This window comes from Ailuropoda melanoleuca, chromosome 5 (genome assembly GCF_002007445.2).
Source record: "Ailuropoda melanoleuca isolate Jingjing chromosome 5, ASM200744v2, whole genome shotgun sequence".
Lineage (NCBI taxonomy): Eukaryota > Metazoa > Chordata > Mammalia > Carnivora > Ursidae > Ailuropoda > Ailuropoda melanoleuca.
Window position 1 is genome coordinate 114029365 of NC_048222.1, and position 15898 is coordinate 114045262.

A 15898-nucleotide genomic window follows, 5' to 3' on the forward strand; every position below is an offset into this window, starting at 1 on the left:
AAACAGCTACTCAACTGGGTAAGTATCCACAGTCACGTGTGGAGGTAAGGAGAATTCAGGACTATGACCAGCTAAATATTCAAGAGGGTAAATGCTTTAAATTTATTCTACCTTATTTAGTTATAATTTTCATAAATTGAGTTCCTGTTTTGTGTAAAAATATTTCCTCTGCAGTGATGAGGATTCTTAAAATGTCTTTTCTTCTGTTTAGCACCCTACTTCATCAGGCTCAGGGAATCAGCCGTCTACCTGCATCAAACATACTCACACTGCAATGCACATCCCGAGGAAAATCGCACTCTAAGGTAACAGACATGCAAAAATATAGTCACTTATTCCTTATTTCTTCTCAGGCAGTGCAATGGACCCAGGTTAATTTGCTTGGCTCATGGAGAACAATAATTAAGAGCTCAATGGATTCGGAATACTACTGGCTTAGCCACAATTCTAATAACCTGTCTCCAACCTCCCTTCAGAAAACACCTCAGACTCCTTCTGTGCAAAGGAGCCTGACTTGCAGAGTCCAAAGAAATGTTAGAAGGCATTTTTCTCACCAGGAAATGTTTGCACCAAAACGTTTACTCAACAATCCCTTTCAACCTGCAAAATAGAGCCAATTGTCCTGGATGAGCTCTTTTGTCTTCCAAGGGTGAAATGGTTTTAAGCTGGGACATTTTGTTAATTCTGTTTCATTGGAAGCTCAGACTGAAAGCGTCCCTTTTATCTCAAAGGATCCCAAAGTCCTCAAAAAGTTCTGTGCCAGATGATAAGTTGTCATCTGAACACCAGCCCCTCTGAAGTGCTGGTCTGAACTGAGTCTCAAATCTAATATTGATTCGAACTAAAAGTGCCATGGGATTGGTTAGAGTCACTGAACAACCAACAAGGGAAGCCTTAGTTTTCAACTTTTTGTATGTGGTATTAGTTGTATTAGCATTTGCGCGTTCAATAGGTTTAAAATGCCCAATATTATTCAAACATTTCTCAGGGAAATGAATGCAGCTATTACATACATTTATGCTTTAAAAAATGCATGAATGTTATTACTTTAGCCCTTATTACTGTCTTGTTGTATGTGGCTTACAACCTGAAATGCAAGAGACCCTGTGCTTGTCTGTTCCTTAATAGGTCCCCAGGTTCTCACATTCAGCTCCATGGACCCAAGGGGGATAGGTTTCTTGTTGATTAGCTTTATTTTTGGGCACATGTACAATTTCAGAGTTGGAAGATGATATAGATAATAGCCTTCTTTTTTTAAAAAAAAGATTTATTGATTTATTTGAGAGAGAGAGAGCATTAGCAGGGGCAGAGGGAGAGGAGGAGAGAGAATCTTCAAGCAGACTCTCCCCTGAGTGAATTTGGGGCTCAGTCCCAGGACCATGAGATCATGAACTTAGCCAAAATCAAGGGTCAGATATTCAACCAACTGAATCACCCAGATGCCCCAGACAATAGCTTTCTGATACAGATAGGTAAGCACCAAGTCACCAATGAAGTCAAGATCAGTTCATTAGTATCAGACCTAGGATTAGAATTTATGGTTTTAAACTCCCAGTCTAATGTCCACGAAGGCAGAAAAGCCTATAAATAAATGTGAATATTTAGTCCATTCAGAAACCACCTGAGATACCCTTATACTTCGTAATGAGTCTATTAGTAGTATAAAAATTGTTACTTCTGACATGTTATAAACAAAATCAACAATCTCATGGACCCATTATGAGGTACTTAAGAACTTTGTTTTGAGGGCTCTGAAAGGCAAAGGAAGATAGCCAAAGGAGCTCTCTGCAAACGGGCAGCTTTCCCAGATAACCCCAGAAGGAAAAAAGAATGAACGAATTAATGAATCAGAGTTCTTTTAATAGCCCTACTAGGATGTCTAATTGTGAGTATAAGACCCTATGACTCCATCACAAAATTTAGCATTCTGATTGAAAATGTGGATGAAACTTGCACTCTTTAAGACACTAAAATTCAAACAAGCTCTTGTCACTTAAGAGAAACTGACTCTAGTAGGAAAACTCTAATCTTCATACATATAAAACCATATTCAAAATCACAAAGATTGGGGCACCTGGGTGGTGCAGTCGTTAACCGTCTGCCTTCGGCTCAGGGTGTGATCCCAGTGTTCTGGGATCGAGCCCCACATCAGGCTCCTCTGCTAGGAGCCTGCTTCTTCCTCTCCCACTCCCCCTGCTTGTGTTCTCTCTCTCGCTGGCTGTCTCTCCGTCAAATAAATAAATAAAATCTTAAAAAAAAAACATAGAGATGAAAGTTCACGAAAGAAGATATTTCTATACCTCCAGTGCCTAGATGTGTGCCTGACACCTAATGGTACTTATAAACATTTGTTGAATACACAAATTAATAAATTTACAAGGCTAAAAAGGACTGTGTGCATTTTCGAATGGGCTTGTGAAGCTCCTACCAACTTTACAAGGTATGCGTGACCCGAAAAAAGTTTCCAAGCAAGCCTTTGCTGTTACCTTGTTAGTCTTGACCAAACTGCTTCAAAGGTGTCACAGTGTGAACTTCAGGGGAGTCCCCTGAGCTTTCCACCTTGCGTTTACTCTCTGCTATGCTGTTAAGCTGTGAACTGGTAGGGATAGTATATGGTGGGAAATATTTTTTATCCCTGAAGAATAAATTTAAGGGATAGTCTTTTTCATCCTTGCTTGTTCTTCAGCATCTCCTAATGAATTTGCAAGAAGTCCGTTCTGAATGGGAGGCCTAGCGGTTGAGTGTGGCCTCTGGAGTTGGCCTGGGCCAGAATCTGGGTTCTACCCCTTATCAGCACTTGACCTTCATAAAGTTATCTGTGCCTCCCTTTCCTCATTCAGAAAATGCTCTGAGCCCCCAAGGGTTGTTGTGAGAACTAAATGAGTTAATTTATGTAAGAAACACATGGCATCATGCCCAATGTATGGTATGTGACCAATAACTGTTAACTATGATTACATCAAAAGTATTTTGTTTCCTTCAATGTATGGGAAGAAATGTAATTCATCAGCACACAGATATCGAGTGCCTCCTTGCATGCCAGCCTCTGCGCCATGTGCAGAGGATACAGAAGCAAGGCGATTGTCTGCTTTCATGGGCCTCGCATTCTAGAAGGAGACTCAGAAGATAGAATAAGACGCACTGTATGACTGCTGGTGCAACATGCCTCAAAGAAGAGTAAGAGGATGTGGGGAGGGGGTAGAGAAGATTATATCATGCAGGGTGGCGGGAAAGGTCTGAGGGACATAGCTGAAGGAAATGAGGCAGGACCCTATGGTGATCCAGGAATAGAATATTTCAACAGAGGGAATTCCTGGCCTATTAAAAAAAAAGAAAAAGAAGAAAATAGGCAAGGAGGCAAGGAAACAGAGTGACGTGGGGATAGTAGAAGACAGAGCCAGGAGGGTAGCAGGGGCACAGATCCCACAGGGAACTGCAGGCCATGAGGAGGACCGTAGATTGTACACCGAATCAGATGGGAGCCATTAGTGGGTTGTGAGCAGAGGCTGGACATGGTTTGACATGTTTGAGAAGGAGCACTGTGGCTGCTGTGCAGACGCAGGGGCGGAAGCAGGAAGGCCAGTAAAGATACTATTGCACTGGTCCAGAGGAGAGATGATGGAAGTTTAGACCGTGATGGTAACAGGAGACAAGATAAGGAGTGGTGGGTTTCTGGATGTATTTGAAAGGCAGAGCTGACATGGTTTACTTTGGATTGGACCTTCAGCGGGAAGGAAAGAAGAGAGTCAAGGATGGCCCCAGCGTTTTTATACCTAAGGTACTGATAGACTCATTTCACTGTTTTTTTCTATTATGGGGAAAGGAAGAATATATTTGTCAGGGTACTCCAGAGAAACAGAACCAATAGGATATATATAAATATAGAGAAACAAGTTTATTATGAGGAGTTGGCTCACATGATTATAAGGCTGACTGGCCTCAAGATCTGCAGGGAAAATTGGTAAACTGTGGACTCAGAAGAGCTGATAGTGTAGCTTCAGTCCCGAAGGCAGCCGCTCAAGCCCCAGGAAGGGCTAACGTGTTTCAGTTCAAATGTGAAGGCAGGAAAAAATCCAATGTTCCAGCGTGAAGGCAGGAGAGATTCTCTCTTACTTTCAGGGGGGCCAGCCTTTTTGTTCTATTCAGGCCTTCAGCTGATTAGATGAGGCCCACCCACCTCAGGGAGGATAATCTGCTTTACTGTCCAGTGATTTAAATGTTAATTGTATCCAGGGACACCTGGGTGGCTCAGTCAGTTAAGCAACTGCCTTCGGCTCAGGTCATGATCCCAGGTTCCTGGGATTGAGCCCAGCGTGGGGCTCCCTTCTCAGCAGGGAGCCTGCTTCTCCCTCTGCCTTTGCCCCCCCCCCGCCACTTGTACTCACTCTCTCTCAATTAAATAAATAAAATCTTTGAAAAATCTTAATTGTATCCAAAAATGCTGTCAAAGTATCACCCCAAATGATGTTTAGTCAAATTACCTGGGAACCTCATGGCCCAGTCAAATTGATACACAAAATTAACCAGTATGGAGGAGGAGCAGGTTTGGAGAGGAGAACTAAGGGTTTTGCTTTGAACATGTTAAGTTAGAGATATTTAATAGACCTCAAAGGAGAGATGTGGGTCAGCAATTGGGTGTAGAGACCAGTGTTCTCGAGGTAACGTATTTTTCTTTTCCCTTGTACATCCCATACACAATCCTGATGTGAAATTGCTTGTGTTAACATTGACTTCGATTGACTCTGGCCTAGTTATTAAGATTAAACTGCTAACTCACTGACAGTTTTTTTAGCTATATCAGAAAACTCATTCTTTAAGACATCATGGCTTCTTAGTTTTTTGCAACTTCACCTTGGCTGGTTCATCTTTCTGGATGCCCTATCCTCATGTGTCCACCTGGAAAATACCTTTCTAAGATTCATGAGATGGTACCACCTCCTCCCTGAATCTTCCTGAATCGTTTAAGCAAATTTCAAACTAGAGATACTCCCGTCCTTGCTTCTCTTCAGAGTCTCCCTCCTTTCCTTTCTTCTTCTATTTTTTTTTCTAGAAAATAGGAAGTTTTTATTTTCTCTCTCTAGTATATATACACAGATAATTAAAGCAATAAAGAAAATAATAAATGATAGGAAAAAAGCACCTAAAATCTCAGGATAGCAATGTTTAACTGGTTTCAAGAGTTTGCTAGATTTATTTACCCCAAATTACATTATTTAATAAAATAAGAGTGTTTTTGTAACTTGTTTCATAGCCTGCTTTTTAAAATCAACAATAAGTCATGACCATCTTTTAATGTCAATCAATTAGGTACATATGACTCATTTTAACAGTTGCTTATTTGAGTTTATGGATACAATATACTTAATTTATCTCATTTCCCAATGAGGGTTTCAGTTGTTTTCACTCATTTTTTTATAATAAGTAATGCAATGATTCATTTGTAGCTTTACATGAGTCTTTTTAATTATTGCATATATTTCATTATTTGGATATAGTATAATGTGTTTAACCAGTCTCTAACTGATGGATGTTCTGATCATACCACGCGCACACACACACACACACACACACACACACACACGCACACACAGTTGAAAGAATGGAAGGAAGGAGGGAAGAGAGGAAGGAAAATGTAGGAAAAGGGAGAATTATTGACTCATATAATTGGAACTTCCAGGGCATCCTGGCTTTAGGCCCAACTGGATCCAGGACAGAAATGGTGCCATGAGGACTATCTCTGTGTCTTGGCTCTGTTATCCTTTGGGTTTGCTTTATTTTCAAACAGACTTTGTCCACGTTATATCAGAGCTGGCCCCAGGCAGCTCCAAGTTTATATTGTCCTTAACTTCCGTGATCATCTCTGAAGTAGAAACTGCTTCTTTTCTGGTAGTTTCAGCAAAATTCCCAGAGACAGCTTTAACTGGACCAGCCTCAGTCACATGCCCACCTTTGAATCAATCACTGTGGTCAAGAGGAAGGTGATCTGGGTGAACAACATGCCCCTGGAACCAGGAGAGGGCTTCTCTCTCCTCTCCCCTCTGCAAACTTCATGGGCTGAGAATACAGGTACGAGGGTTTTGAAAAGATATAAAGGCACAGATGACAGAGGCATGGTCGCTGAGAAGCCCCAAACGACAGTGCTTCAGGTGATTAACATGGTTAAAAAACAAAACAAAACTAGTGCTTTTCGTGAAGGAAAAAAAGTTTTTAATGACTACAAATCTGTATATCAACCTGCAAAATGTCCATGGTTGAAACTTTATTTTAAACAACAGATGCCACACTGTTTCTATTTTAAGGTTGGGTGACTCCTGCCTCTTGCCAATCAGTGTTGTCTTCTTGTCTTTTTGCAACATCTGTCAGTTACTCATCCATGGATGGTGAGCAGAATTGGATCAATGAACTTCCACTGTCCTAGGCAGACATTACTTCATCCCTGTGCCAGGTCTGTTCCTTATGGCAGCTGAGGGATTACAGACTTTTTTACTTCGCCCATGCTGAAGATTTTCTTTAACAGAGAATTGGCAGGAGGGGATACAGAAGAAATGAAGGGCATTGTAGCCAAAGCCGAGACCTTTGTTTTGAATCTCATGGGAGATTATTAGATAACCAATACACTGATCCCCAAATTGTCACATTTTACGTTAGATTATTTTCTGGTCTAACCAAAGGCCAGCATATAATCTGAGCCATGACTATCCCAAGGCATATGAATGACCTCGGTAGGCTAATCATTCGGTAGCCCTTGAAATCACTTTATTTGGCATTTAGGAGAAACAGAGGGTAGCGGAAAAGCCTCCATCACCAGTAGCTGTCTCCCCTCCTCTGTCCAAAACTTGCATGGCTCACTCAGCAGGACAAAAACCCTGTGATACCAGGATGCACCCTTGTTAGCACAAAAATTATCAACTATTTACCTTTGCATGATTCTAGGGTCTTGCAAACTCCACCCTACCACTATTCTAGGCAGATAATCCTAGTGTTCCTTCTGAACATGCATAGTACTCCCCAGTTGGAGTTCTAGAAAATACTTTTCTCCATGTCATTGCACACTTGCTTGGATCATTCTTAGACCCACCCAGCTCAGAGGAATGTATAGAAATTTGAAGAAGCTGATATTTAGCAAGTGGATCATTAAACTCTGAAGCCAAAGTTAACAGATTCAGAGCCAAAGTGAACCAAGGTTTAGTGACACCAAGAAGAGAACAAAATGATAGTATGTATGGGTTGGAGGGTGAGGGTTGGCTAGGGGAGGGAGGGAGAGTGCCAGCAAAAACAAGATGAAACAGAACTATTTTCAAACTCTTTTTAGCTGTGGAACCCTTTATTCAAAGGAAATTTTACTCCAATTTGGAAAAGAAGGCAGTTGGGTTTAAAGAGTGGCCAAGACCCAATTGTTCCTCCCCTGACCATACGCATACAGCAGCTCCTGAGGCCCTCTGAGGGAATTCTCAGGGCTCAACACGGCTTAAAAACTGCTGACCTAAACTGTCTACCAGAGTAACAGTGAAGAATGTAGTTTGCTCACAGACAAACCGATGCTGCCTAGGCCCTGTTCCAATGTTAAAAGGGGAGCACAGCTGAGGAACAGATAATACCAAACCATTAAACAGGTAGCTTTTTGCGATTTTCCATCAGACAATAAAGTGATGCTTTCTGTTATTAAACTATTCTATCATACTGTCTTTTACCATCTGGATGGCACGTAGAGGATGGTAAACCTTTCCTTAATATCAGCTTTAATTCCAACTAAGCTTAGATTCATTGTGTTTTCCAATCCTCTTCTTACTAGTTTTGTTTTAACTGAGACAAACGTTTTCTTATGCCTCCCTCAAGCTCTGGTCAATCAAGATCTCACCATACTTCTCATGTTAGCCTGTTGCAGGGTTTACATTTTCCAAAGCTCCCCTGGAGAGGAAAATGTTTCTGTTCAAGTTTGCATCCCTTGCACCTATCACAGGACTTGCCAATAGTCAATAAACATTGGCTGCATGGATGACAAGAGCAGAGACAGAATGGCTACAAGCCCCAGAGAACAACAACACAACACAAAGGGGAATCTGGCCCCCAAGACAGGGGCTTTAGACCTGATTTGAATACAAGTTATGTAAACTCTTTAAGACTTCATTTTCTCATCGATAAAATGGGAGTCATAATACGGTGAAGTTACGTTTTTCTCAAGCATCTAGTTGCAATGATCTTAAAATCCTTCCATTATCCGCGAAGTAAAATAAATATACATGATTTGGTTCATCCCTCTGTTGACTCTCAGCAATTTCAAAATAGTCCCCTTCCCTCTGCTGTTTATTTTTCAGTACAGTGAAGTCGCTGTTTACATACATACACACACACACACACACACACACACACACACACACATATGCACAAAGTGAGAGCATATAGTTGAATTCATGTTAAAGCCACATTGGGGCCAACTCTGGTTTATATACCTTCTAGAGTTGATTAGGCTGGTGAACGTGTTGAAAAAGCCTGGCCTAATACGGCCACGGGTGCACAATTAATGTGAGCCCCTTCCCCTTGCATCATGGCGGACAGCAGGGTGCCATGAGAGAATCTGTACAAAGCTGGCTCAACTCTCATCTGCCCCTCTTCCACCCCTGTGCCCCTCGGAGACAATTTACAGACTACCTCAAACCCCGAAGAAACAGCATTTTGAAAAAACAGATCACATCACACTGTGATTGTCTTATATTGCATCCAAACGGTTCTTACAAAATGGTGGCACAGTATTCCTCTCGTCTGGGGCAACTATTCAGGACTGGTTACAAGTCCCTTTCCAATTTTGTAACTTCGGTTAGTTGTGAACCGTTCGCTCTTTCCCAAACACTCGCTCCCCAAACACTGTTAGGGACTTCTGTCCTGGCCAGGCTCCGTGCCAGGTCCAAAGACCAATAAAACACAAATGAGAGATAAACAAGTAAATAGACAGCTACTAGTACAATGTGATCACGTAAGTGCCGAGACAGGGCAAGGCTCACGATTCTCAGAACACCGAGGAAGTAACTAACCCAGAACAGGGCCAGGGAGAGCAATGGGCAGAGACAGCTCTCTGGAAGGAAGCCTCCTGAGCCGGAGTGCCGTCTACACGGCAGAACAGGCCTCTGCTAAAGTGACATGTGGGTGAAATAGTAATTTCGGTTTCCGAGAAATGTAGAGCCTTCGAATTTGAAGGAACCTTAGGAACCCATTTCCATGTCAAGTTCTTTCAATAGGGTAGGCTCTGGGGTCAGACGTCTGGGTTCGGATTCAGATTCTGCACCTTTAATCTGTGAGGATTAGTTTAGGGAAAGTTCCTTAAGCTCTCTGTGCCTCGGTTTCTTCACTAACGAAGTGAATAGATGATAGAACTGGAACAGAGCCAGTTTTCAATGACTGCCGACCGTTACAATTGTATCCTATGCCATTGCTGATCACCGACAGATGCTTACAAGAAAGTCCAATTGTTCAGTTCCCTGTTAAATACTTGTTTCTAAAATGAACAGTTTTTCTGCTGAGAGGCCTTCAAAAAATAAAAGATTTTATAAACATTTCCCCTAATTTCAAAAGTCTTGAACATCTTACGTGGAAGCCAGACCTTGTTCAAGACAGGTACCTTGTTATATCAAATTATTTAACACTGAGAGTAGAGGTATATGTGCAACACAAGGCAAAGGTCTTAAAAATTTTGTCTGCCGTGGACTTTAGATAACCTTTTTCCTAATAACCGTAAACCTATTATACACATACTAAAATACATGAATAAGAAAATAAACCCCATTAATTCATATTCCTCTGAAAATTTATGACATGGTCTAGAACTTAGTACACCCTTTCTTAATACAAAGTGAAAATAATGTAAATAGGGTCTTGCTAGAAATATTTAAATACTTAAGGAAACATACTTTGAAACACCCCTAGTCCATGGGTATGTCCCCTATATACAATTGGTTTACTAGGTAGAAGGAGCTCATTAAAATAACTCCAAGAGGCCAGTAATTGTTAGACTAGACAAAGCACAGGCTTCAAAAGTAATGAAACTCTATATCTTTAAAGACATTACATAATTAAGATTTTCAGTTAAATAAAGCCGAACTTTTCCCCTAATAAGGAGGTTTTATTATATAGAGATAGATATTAACATAACATACTTGAAGTGCTAATGCTAAGAAAAGGCTAGTCAAATTCACCCTTCTGGGATTTGTGCCTTTGTGTTGCTACTTCCCAACTACTCCAAGGTCAGAACTCAACATACCGCGGGAAGGTTGGGGAAGGGCCTTGAGCCCCGGGTCCTGGTGATACTGGCAGAGCAGATGGTAAAGGGAGTGCAGTCTTTGTCAGAGGCTGCCTGCCCAGGTAATCACTGTGAACTTAAGTGGATTTGGACTGTCTTCGATTTTTGCTCTCTCCTACACAGAGCTTTCTCTAACACGTTTCATTTGGTGGGACGTAACAGGATTTGGGCATTACTAGGTTAAACACAGCTAAACATGTTTTGCTGCAAGGTTTCTTGTGGCCTTCCTTGTGGTCATGAATCTTTGAGAGAGACGCAATGCCATCTCCTGAACTTACTTGGCTCAAAGCCTTTCTGGTGAAACATCTTATAAGACCAGGTTCTTCAGAAACACACTCTAGAAAACACTATATTAACATCTCCATTGCATTGCCAAAGTCAAAAGCGTGAACCAGCTTTAATCCTTTCAATGGATGCATTGTCGCAGGGACAGCGTCTAAACTTCTGGATGGCCTTGCACAACCTGGATCCTGCTGACCTCCCCAGCCTCGGCCTCATTTCTCAGCACAACCTCCCACACTTGTGCTCCTGTGAGGGAACCACTGGAGGATTTGCTGAAACAGATCTGGGCCTTGCTCTAGCTGTTTCCTAGCTCCCTGCTGCGTACCCCACCCCCCCAACCTTTGCTTGGCTTACTTCTGCCCAGTTTTTGGAATGAATTCTGGGGGAGACTTTTTAGATTCCCGCGCACGCACTTGAAGCCTCCTTTATGTGTTCCCATATCCACTTCATATTAGTCCCGTCACTGCACCTACTGCTCTGGGTCTCGTTGGCCATGACTGAGGTGGGGATCGGGCTCTCCACTGCTCTGCTGTCTTACAGCACCCAACACAGGCAATGGCACACCCCACCGCTGCCGGGAATTCCGGACCACCAGCACCCACTCCGTGGGCATATGTAAAGGTTTGCCTACCCTCAGCTGGGCAGCAGAGTACTCTTTCATGGCACAGTCATCAAGAGTTCTATTGATCCACATTAAAAGCAGAAGTAGCACATATACCGGAGTTTCTACACAACGATCTCTTTCTTGACACAGAGACACTGGGCATGGGAGGACGATGAAGAGCTGGCCTAAAGAAAAGGGAATCTGGTTCAACTCCTTAGAACTGCCAGCTTTAGCTCAGAGCCAGAGCCTCGGGACAACCTGGCACAGGTACTAACTCATCGTGTTCTTCTTTTTGGCATCCAGAGAGATAGCCTTAAAGTCTGGGGAGGCAGCCACATAATTTCGTTCTCATCACTGCTATGGCATCTCAGATTTCTTTGCTCTTCTAGACCAACAGCACTGATGATGTGTCCCTAGCTCCCATCTGGAAGTTTTGCTTCATAGCAGGCTCAAAGAAAAGATAAAGATGGTCATGCTATCAGAGTGCATGTTGGGAAAAGGAACTAAAATGGCCTCCCCAGAACTTGGACTTCTCTATGACCTTCAGGGAGTTCTTTAGGATGGAGATCAACAGAGCTGGAAACTTTGCGGGAGTATATCACAGGAGTCTAGAAGTAGCCAGCATGAAAGCTTCTGTTCCTTCTAAGGTCACTGGAGCAGATTAAGATCTCTAATCAGCATGACTTGACTATGTTGCTCAAGACTCAAGTCTCGTTCACTTCCTGCTGTTTTCTTCTAATCAGCCGGCACAATTAGGATGGGGTTTCTGACCTCAAGGATGTCACAGTGGAATACTGCACAGGTCCATTTCCTCAAAGAGTCTTCCCCCATTGCCCATGATCCCACTTCACAGTCCTTTCTGTCCCTACATTTTGCTCTTGGAGCTTGGGGCTGCCATTCCCACCATCTCGATGAGATGAAAGTTGGGTGCCTCTGTTTGTGTGTGCGTGTGAGTACATACACTTATGAGGAGTCAACTTTTCTTTTTTGTATAGTCCACTCGTGCACTAAGCTCAAGCAGCAAACTATGCTGTAGTTGTGCAAGAACAGCTCTATTTGTCATCGGGGAGCTCTGGGGTAAAGCCACAAAGTGTGCTCCTCCACCTGTTGGTCCCCCAAAGGGAAGGATGCAAATTCTTGTGTATTTTTGGTTTCCCTTCATGATAGGAGAGGTGAACAGCTTGATAGGAATGCATATTGTTGTTATTGTCATTTTTTTTTTCAGAATTGACAAAGTCTCAATGAAAAATTAAATTCTGAGTCACAGGAAAAAGATAGCATTAGAACTCTGGTTTCAAAACTCAAGACCCAGTCCTCAAGACCCTCAAACTTGCTGCCTCTGTAAATCAAACTGTAGTCTTCTGTGGGTGATGGACGTGCTTGGAGGGAGAAGGAGTAAGAATTAAAGTATAGTGAAGAGAGAATGGAGTGAATGCAGAGTCATAGCTTCCTCTCTGCAAAGAAGCCATGTGTTTCCTGAATTAATAGCGATATTTTTTAGTTAATATGTGAAAAAGACAAAGGCGACTTTGTGATGTCTTTTTCTAAATAAGTTTCTCTATGTTTTTAGAATCTGAGCTGACTTTTTGCTATAGAACTAATTCAGTTAAAGTTTCTAACAGACTTGAAGGAGTGGCCCTTACGGTACAGAAAGTTGTATGTTAACTAAGTAGCCCTCTGAAATAGTCTGGCAGCTTCAACGAAACCTACTCTCTCACATTGGTTTCACTCCTTAGGGGTAATCTCACACCACATTAATCAATATTTTGCTGCCCATTTTACCATATAATCCAGTGGATGTTAAAGATATAGTTTACCATATAGGCCTGATTAATTGAAGAAAAATACAGCTTCTTATTGCTGACATTATGAGGTTAGAAATAGCATCCTATGCTAATCTGCAATGCCAAGAAATGAAGATAGTTTAAATCAGATCTCATGACTAATGCATGAGATCCAAAGTTCTTTTATTCCTGGCTATTTTAGAAAACTGGGGTGTATTTTTACCCTAAAAACTAATTCCATAAGATTTATTGAGATAATACAAAATGCCTTATTATTAATAGCTCACAATCAAGATTTTGTACTACCGATGATCACAGAAATGCTGTTTCTCCATTTACATTTTTAAAAAATTATGTATATGCAATTAAGTCCAGGTTCAAGGATATTATATTTGATCTTTAGTTTTATTTTGTTTTTGATATTCAATATCTGGAAAGATAAAGGAAAGTTTAGATTGCTTTCTGTGGTAGTTATTCCATTTTAATTGTACTTATTGTGCATTCGTTTAAGCAGAAAGAAATATATCTAGTAATAAGGTAAGCCTGTTATTTTTGCTTGTTTTTGTTTTGGTCATGACAAACTGTGAAATGCTGTGTTTTTCCTATAGTTCTAGTCCATGAAATCTGCAATCTTTCCACTTGATTTACGAAGGACCCTTAATTACTGCTGTCATTAGCACCTAGTGTTCAAAACAGTCTGTTAAAACGTACTGCTAGTCTCACCTCCAAGTCCCTGCTTGCTTTATTTTAATTTTTTTCCAAGGGTAAGTAAAACAATAATTGCCTTAATAACAACAATCACGTACAGCGAATTAAATAAAATTCCAAGTATTTTGGTGCCTATTTCTTTTTGTTCAGAATTTGGCATTTGTGTGTTAAGACTGGCTTAGAGTTTGAACAAGTGTCCATAAGCAGGGTTATTACTAGCAAGGACTTATTACCTGTGTTTTAAAAAACGAGTCACTCATTTGTCTTTTTCTTTCCACATGGGTAGGAATGACAGACAACTGCTGTGAAGCTTCAATGGTTTTGCCTGGTCATGCACAGTTCTGCAATATAATGCATAAATGTATAACAACAACTTGGGCTTGCATGATACCTCGCTTGGAATAAGGAAATCTAGCCAGGCGCGTTCACGCGGCCATCTTCGCGCGCGCGCTCACACACACGCTCGCGCGCACACACTCTCTCTGACACACACAGACACAGACACACACACACACAGGTCAAAAGTTGATTCATTCCCGAGATCCCCCAGAATCTTTTCTTTTTCTCTTTTCTGGCAGCTCGGCTTCCAGTCTCGGTAGTAGTGAGGTTGGGGGCGTGGAGGGGCGGGGAGGGCGAGGCGAGGGAGGCGGGAGCCGGGTGCCTGTGCGTGCCGCGCCCGCTCCTGCCGGGTGAGAGTCCGGGCCGGGTTTTGCGCCGTGTCCCCCGGCTTGTCTCACGGCCTCCAGCCGCCGCTGCCGTGTTTACTGAGCTCGCGCGTCCTGATATCACTCCGCTGGCATGGAGGAGGAGGAGGAGGTGGAGGAGCGAGAGGAGGAGGAGGAGGCGGCGGCGGCGGCGGCGAGCAGTTGATCATTGTGATGGTGGCAGGAGCAGCGGCGGCAGCGGCAGCCCAGCCGAGCGTTAGGGGCTGCTCTCCGCGCGGCGTTTTGCAAAGGACTTCGCCGATCTACTTTTGCAGTCGCCTCGGACTGTCCATGTGTTTACTTCCCCCAGCCCGAGGATTCGATATCTAGGTTCCTGTGAAATGCAACTGAGCAGCCAAAGTACTTTGAGAACACGGGGCGGCATAAACACCAAAACTTTTTTGTGGAAGGAAAATGCAATAAGCAAGCTTGCCGTTTTCCGATGCGGTGTGGAGTGAGTGTGTGTCGCGCGTGTCCGCACTGGAGGCATATGCTTGTGTGTGTACATGGGGTGTATTTTTCGGTACGTAGGGAGAAAATGCTTGCCAACCACCGGAAATCTCCTGGAATTTATTAGAAAATAATGGATTATAAAAAGAAGGCAGGAGAGGAGCGGATCTCCCCTTGAGTTGCAACCCGATTTGCTGCTGGCTCAGTTTGTTGTGATTCTTTTTGTTGATAGGTGTCTGATGGTATTCTGATAACACCCCCCTTTTTTCCCCTCGAGCTTTACAGTTTAAAAAAAGGAAACAAAAAAAAACCCACCCCAAAATCTCTCCCCCTTTTTTTCGCCCCGTCGGGATCGCTGTTTCCATCCATGTGCTTGCGTCTCCCCCGCGTTCCACTTAAACTATTTTAATTCTTGGACCCAAGGAGGAGGCTGATAGGGGGGTGGATAAAAAAAAGTTCTTCCAAAATAGTGTGCCCGGGGAGCAGGATGGGGGATTTCGCAGCCCCCGCTACTGCCGCGAATGGCAGTAGTATTTGCATCAACAGTAGCCTGAACAGCAGCCTCGGCGGGGCCGGGATCGGTGTGAATAATACTCCCAATAGTACTCCCGCTGCTCCGAGTAGCAATCACCCCGCTGCCGGCTGCGGCGGCGGCGGCTCCGGGGGCCCCGGCGGCGGCTCAGCGGCGGTCCCCAAGCACAGCACGGTGGTGGAGCGGCTCCGCCAGCGCATCGAGGGCTGCCGGCGGCACCACGTCAACTGCGAGAACAGGTATCAGCAGGCTCAGGTGGAGCAGCTGGAGCTGGAGCGCCGGGACACTGTGAGCCTCTACCAGCGGACCCTGGAGCAGAGGGCCAAGAAATCGGGCGCCGGCTCGGGCAAGCAGCAGCACCAGAGCAAACCCCAGCAAGATGCGGAGGCTGCTTCGGCGGAGCAGAGGAACCACACGCTGATCATGGTGAGGGCGCACTGGCAGCAGGCGTGGGGCGCGCGCGTGGGGGGGGGCGTGGAGCTTCTTACATGGGGGGGGAACGGGTGTCTGATTTGCACGATGGCGAGATGGGCTGAAGCCGAA

At 43.5% G+C, this 15898-nt stretch overlaps 1 protein-coding gene across 4 annotated transcripts in view; it reads left to right on the plus strand.

Moving 5' to 3' along the window:
• The first annotated feature begins 14331 nt into the window (after positions 1-14331).
• Positions 14332-15898, plus strand: part of MAML3 (mastermind like transcriptional coactivator 3) — a 415955-nt gene continuing 414388 nt past the window's right edge. For 2 of the 4 annotated variants that reach the window (XM_034661587.1, XM_034661588.1), the window contains exon 1: positions 14332-15781. In XM_034661587.1, the coding sequence (XP_034517478.1) occupies positions 15311-15781 (471 nt within the window). In that variant the 5' untranslated portion in view covers positions 14332-15310. The remainder of the gene's footprint in view (positions 15782-15898) is intronic. The other 2 variants (XM_034661590.1, XM_034661589.1) reach the window with 2 other exon arrangements.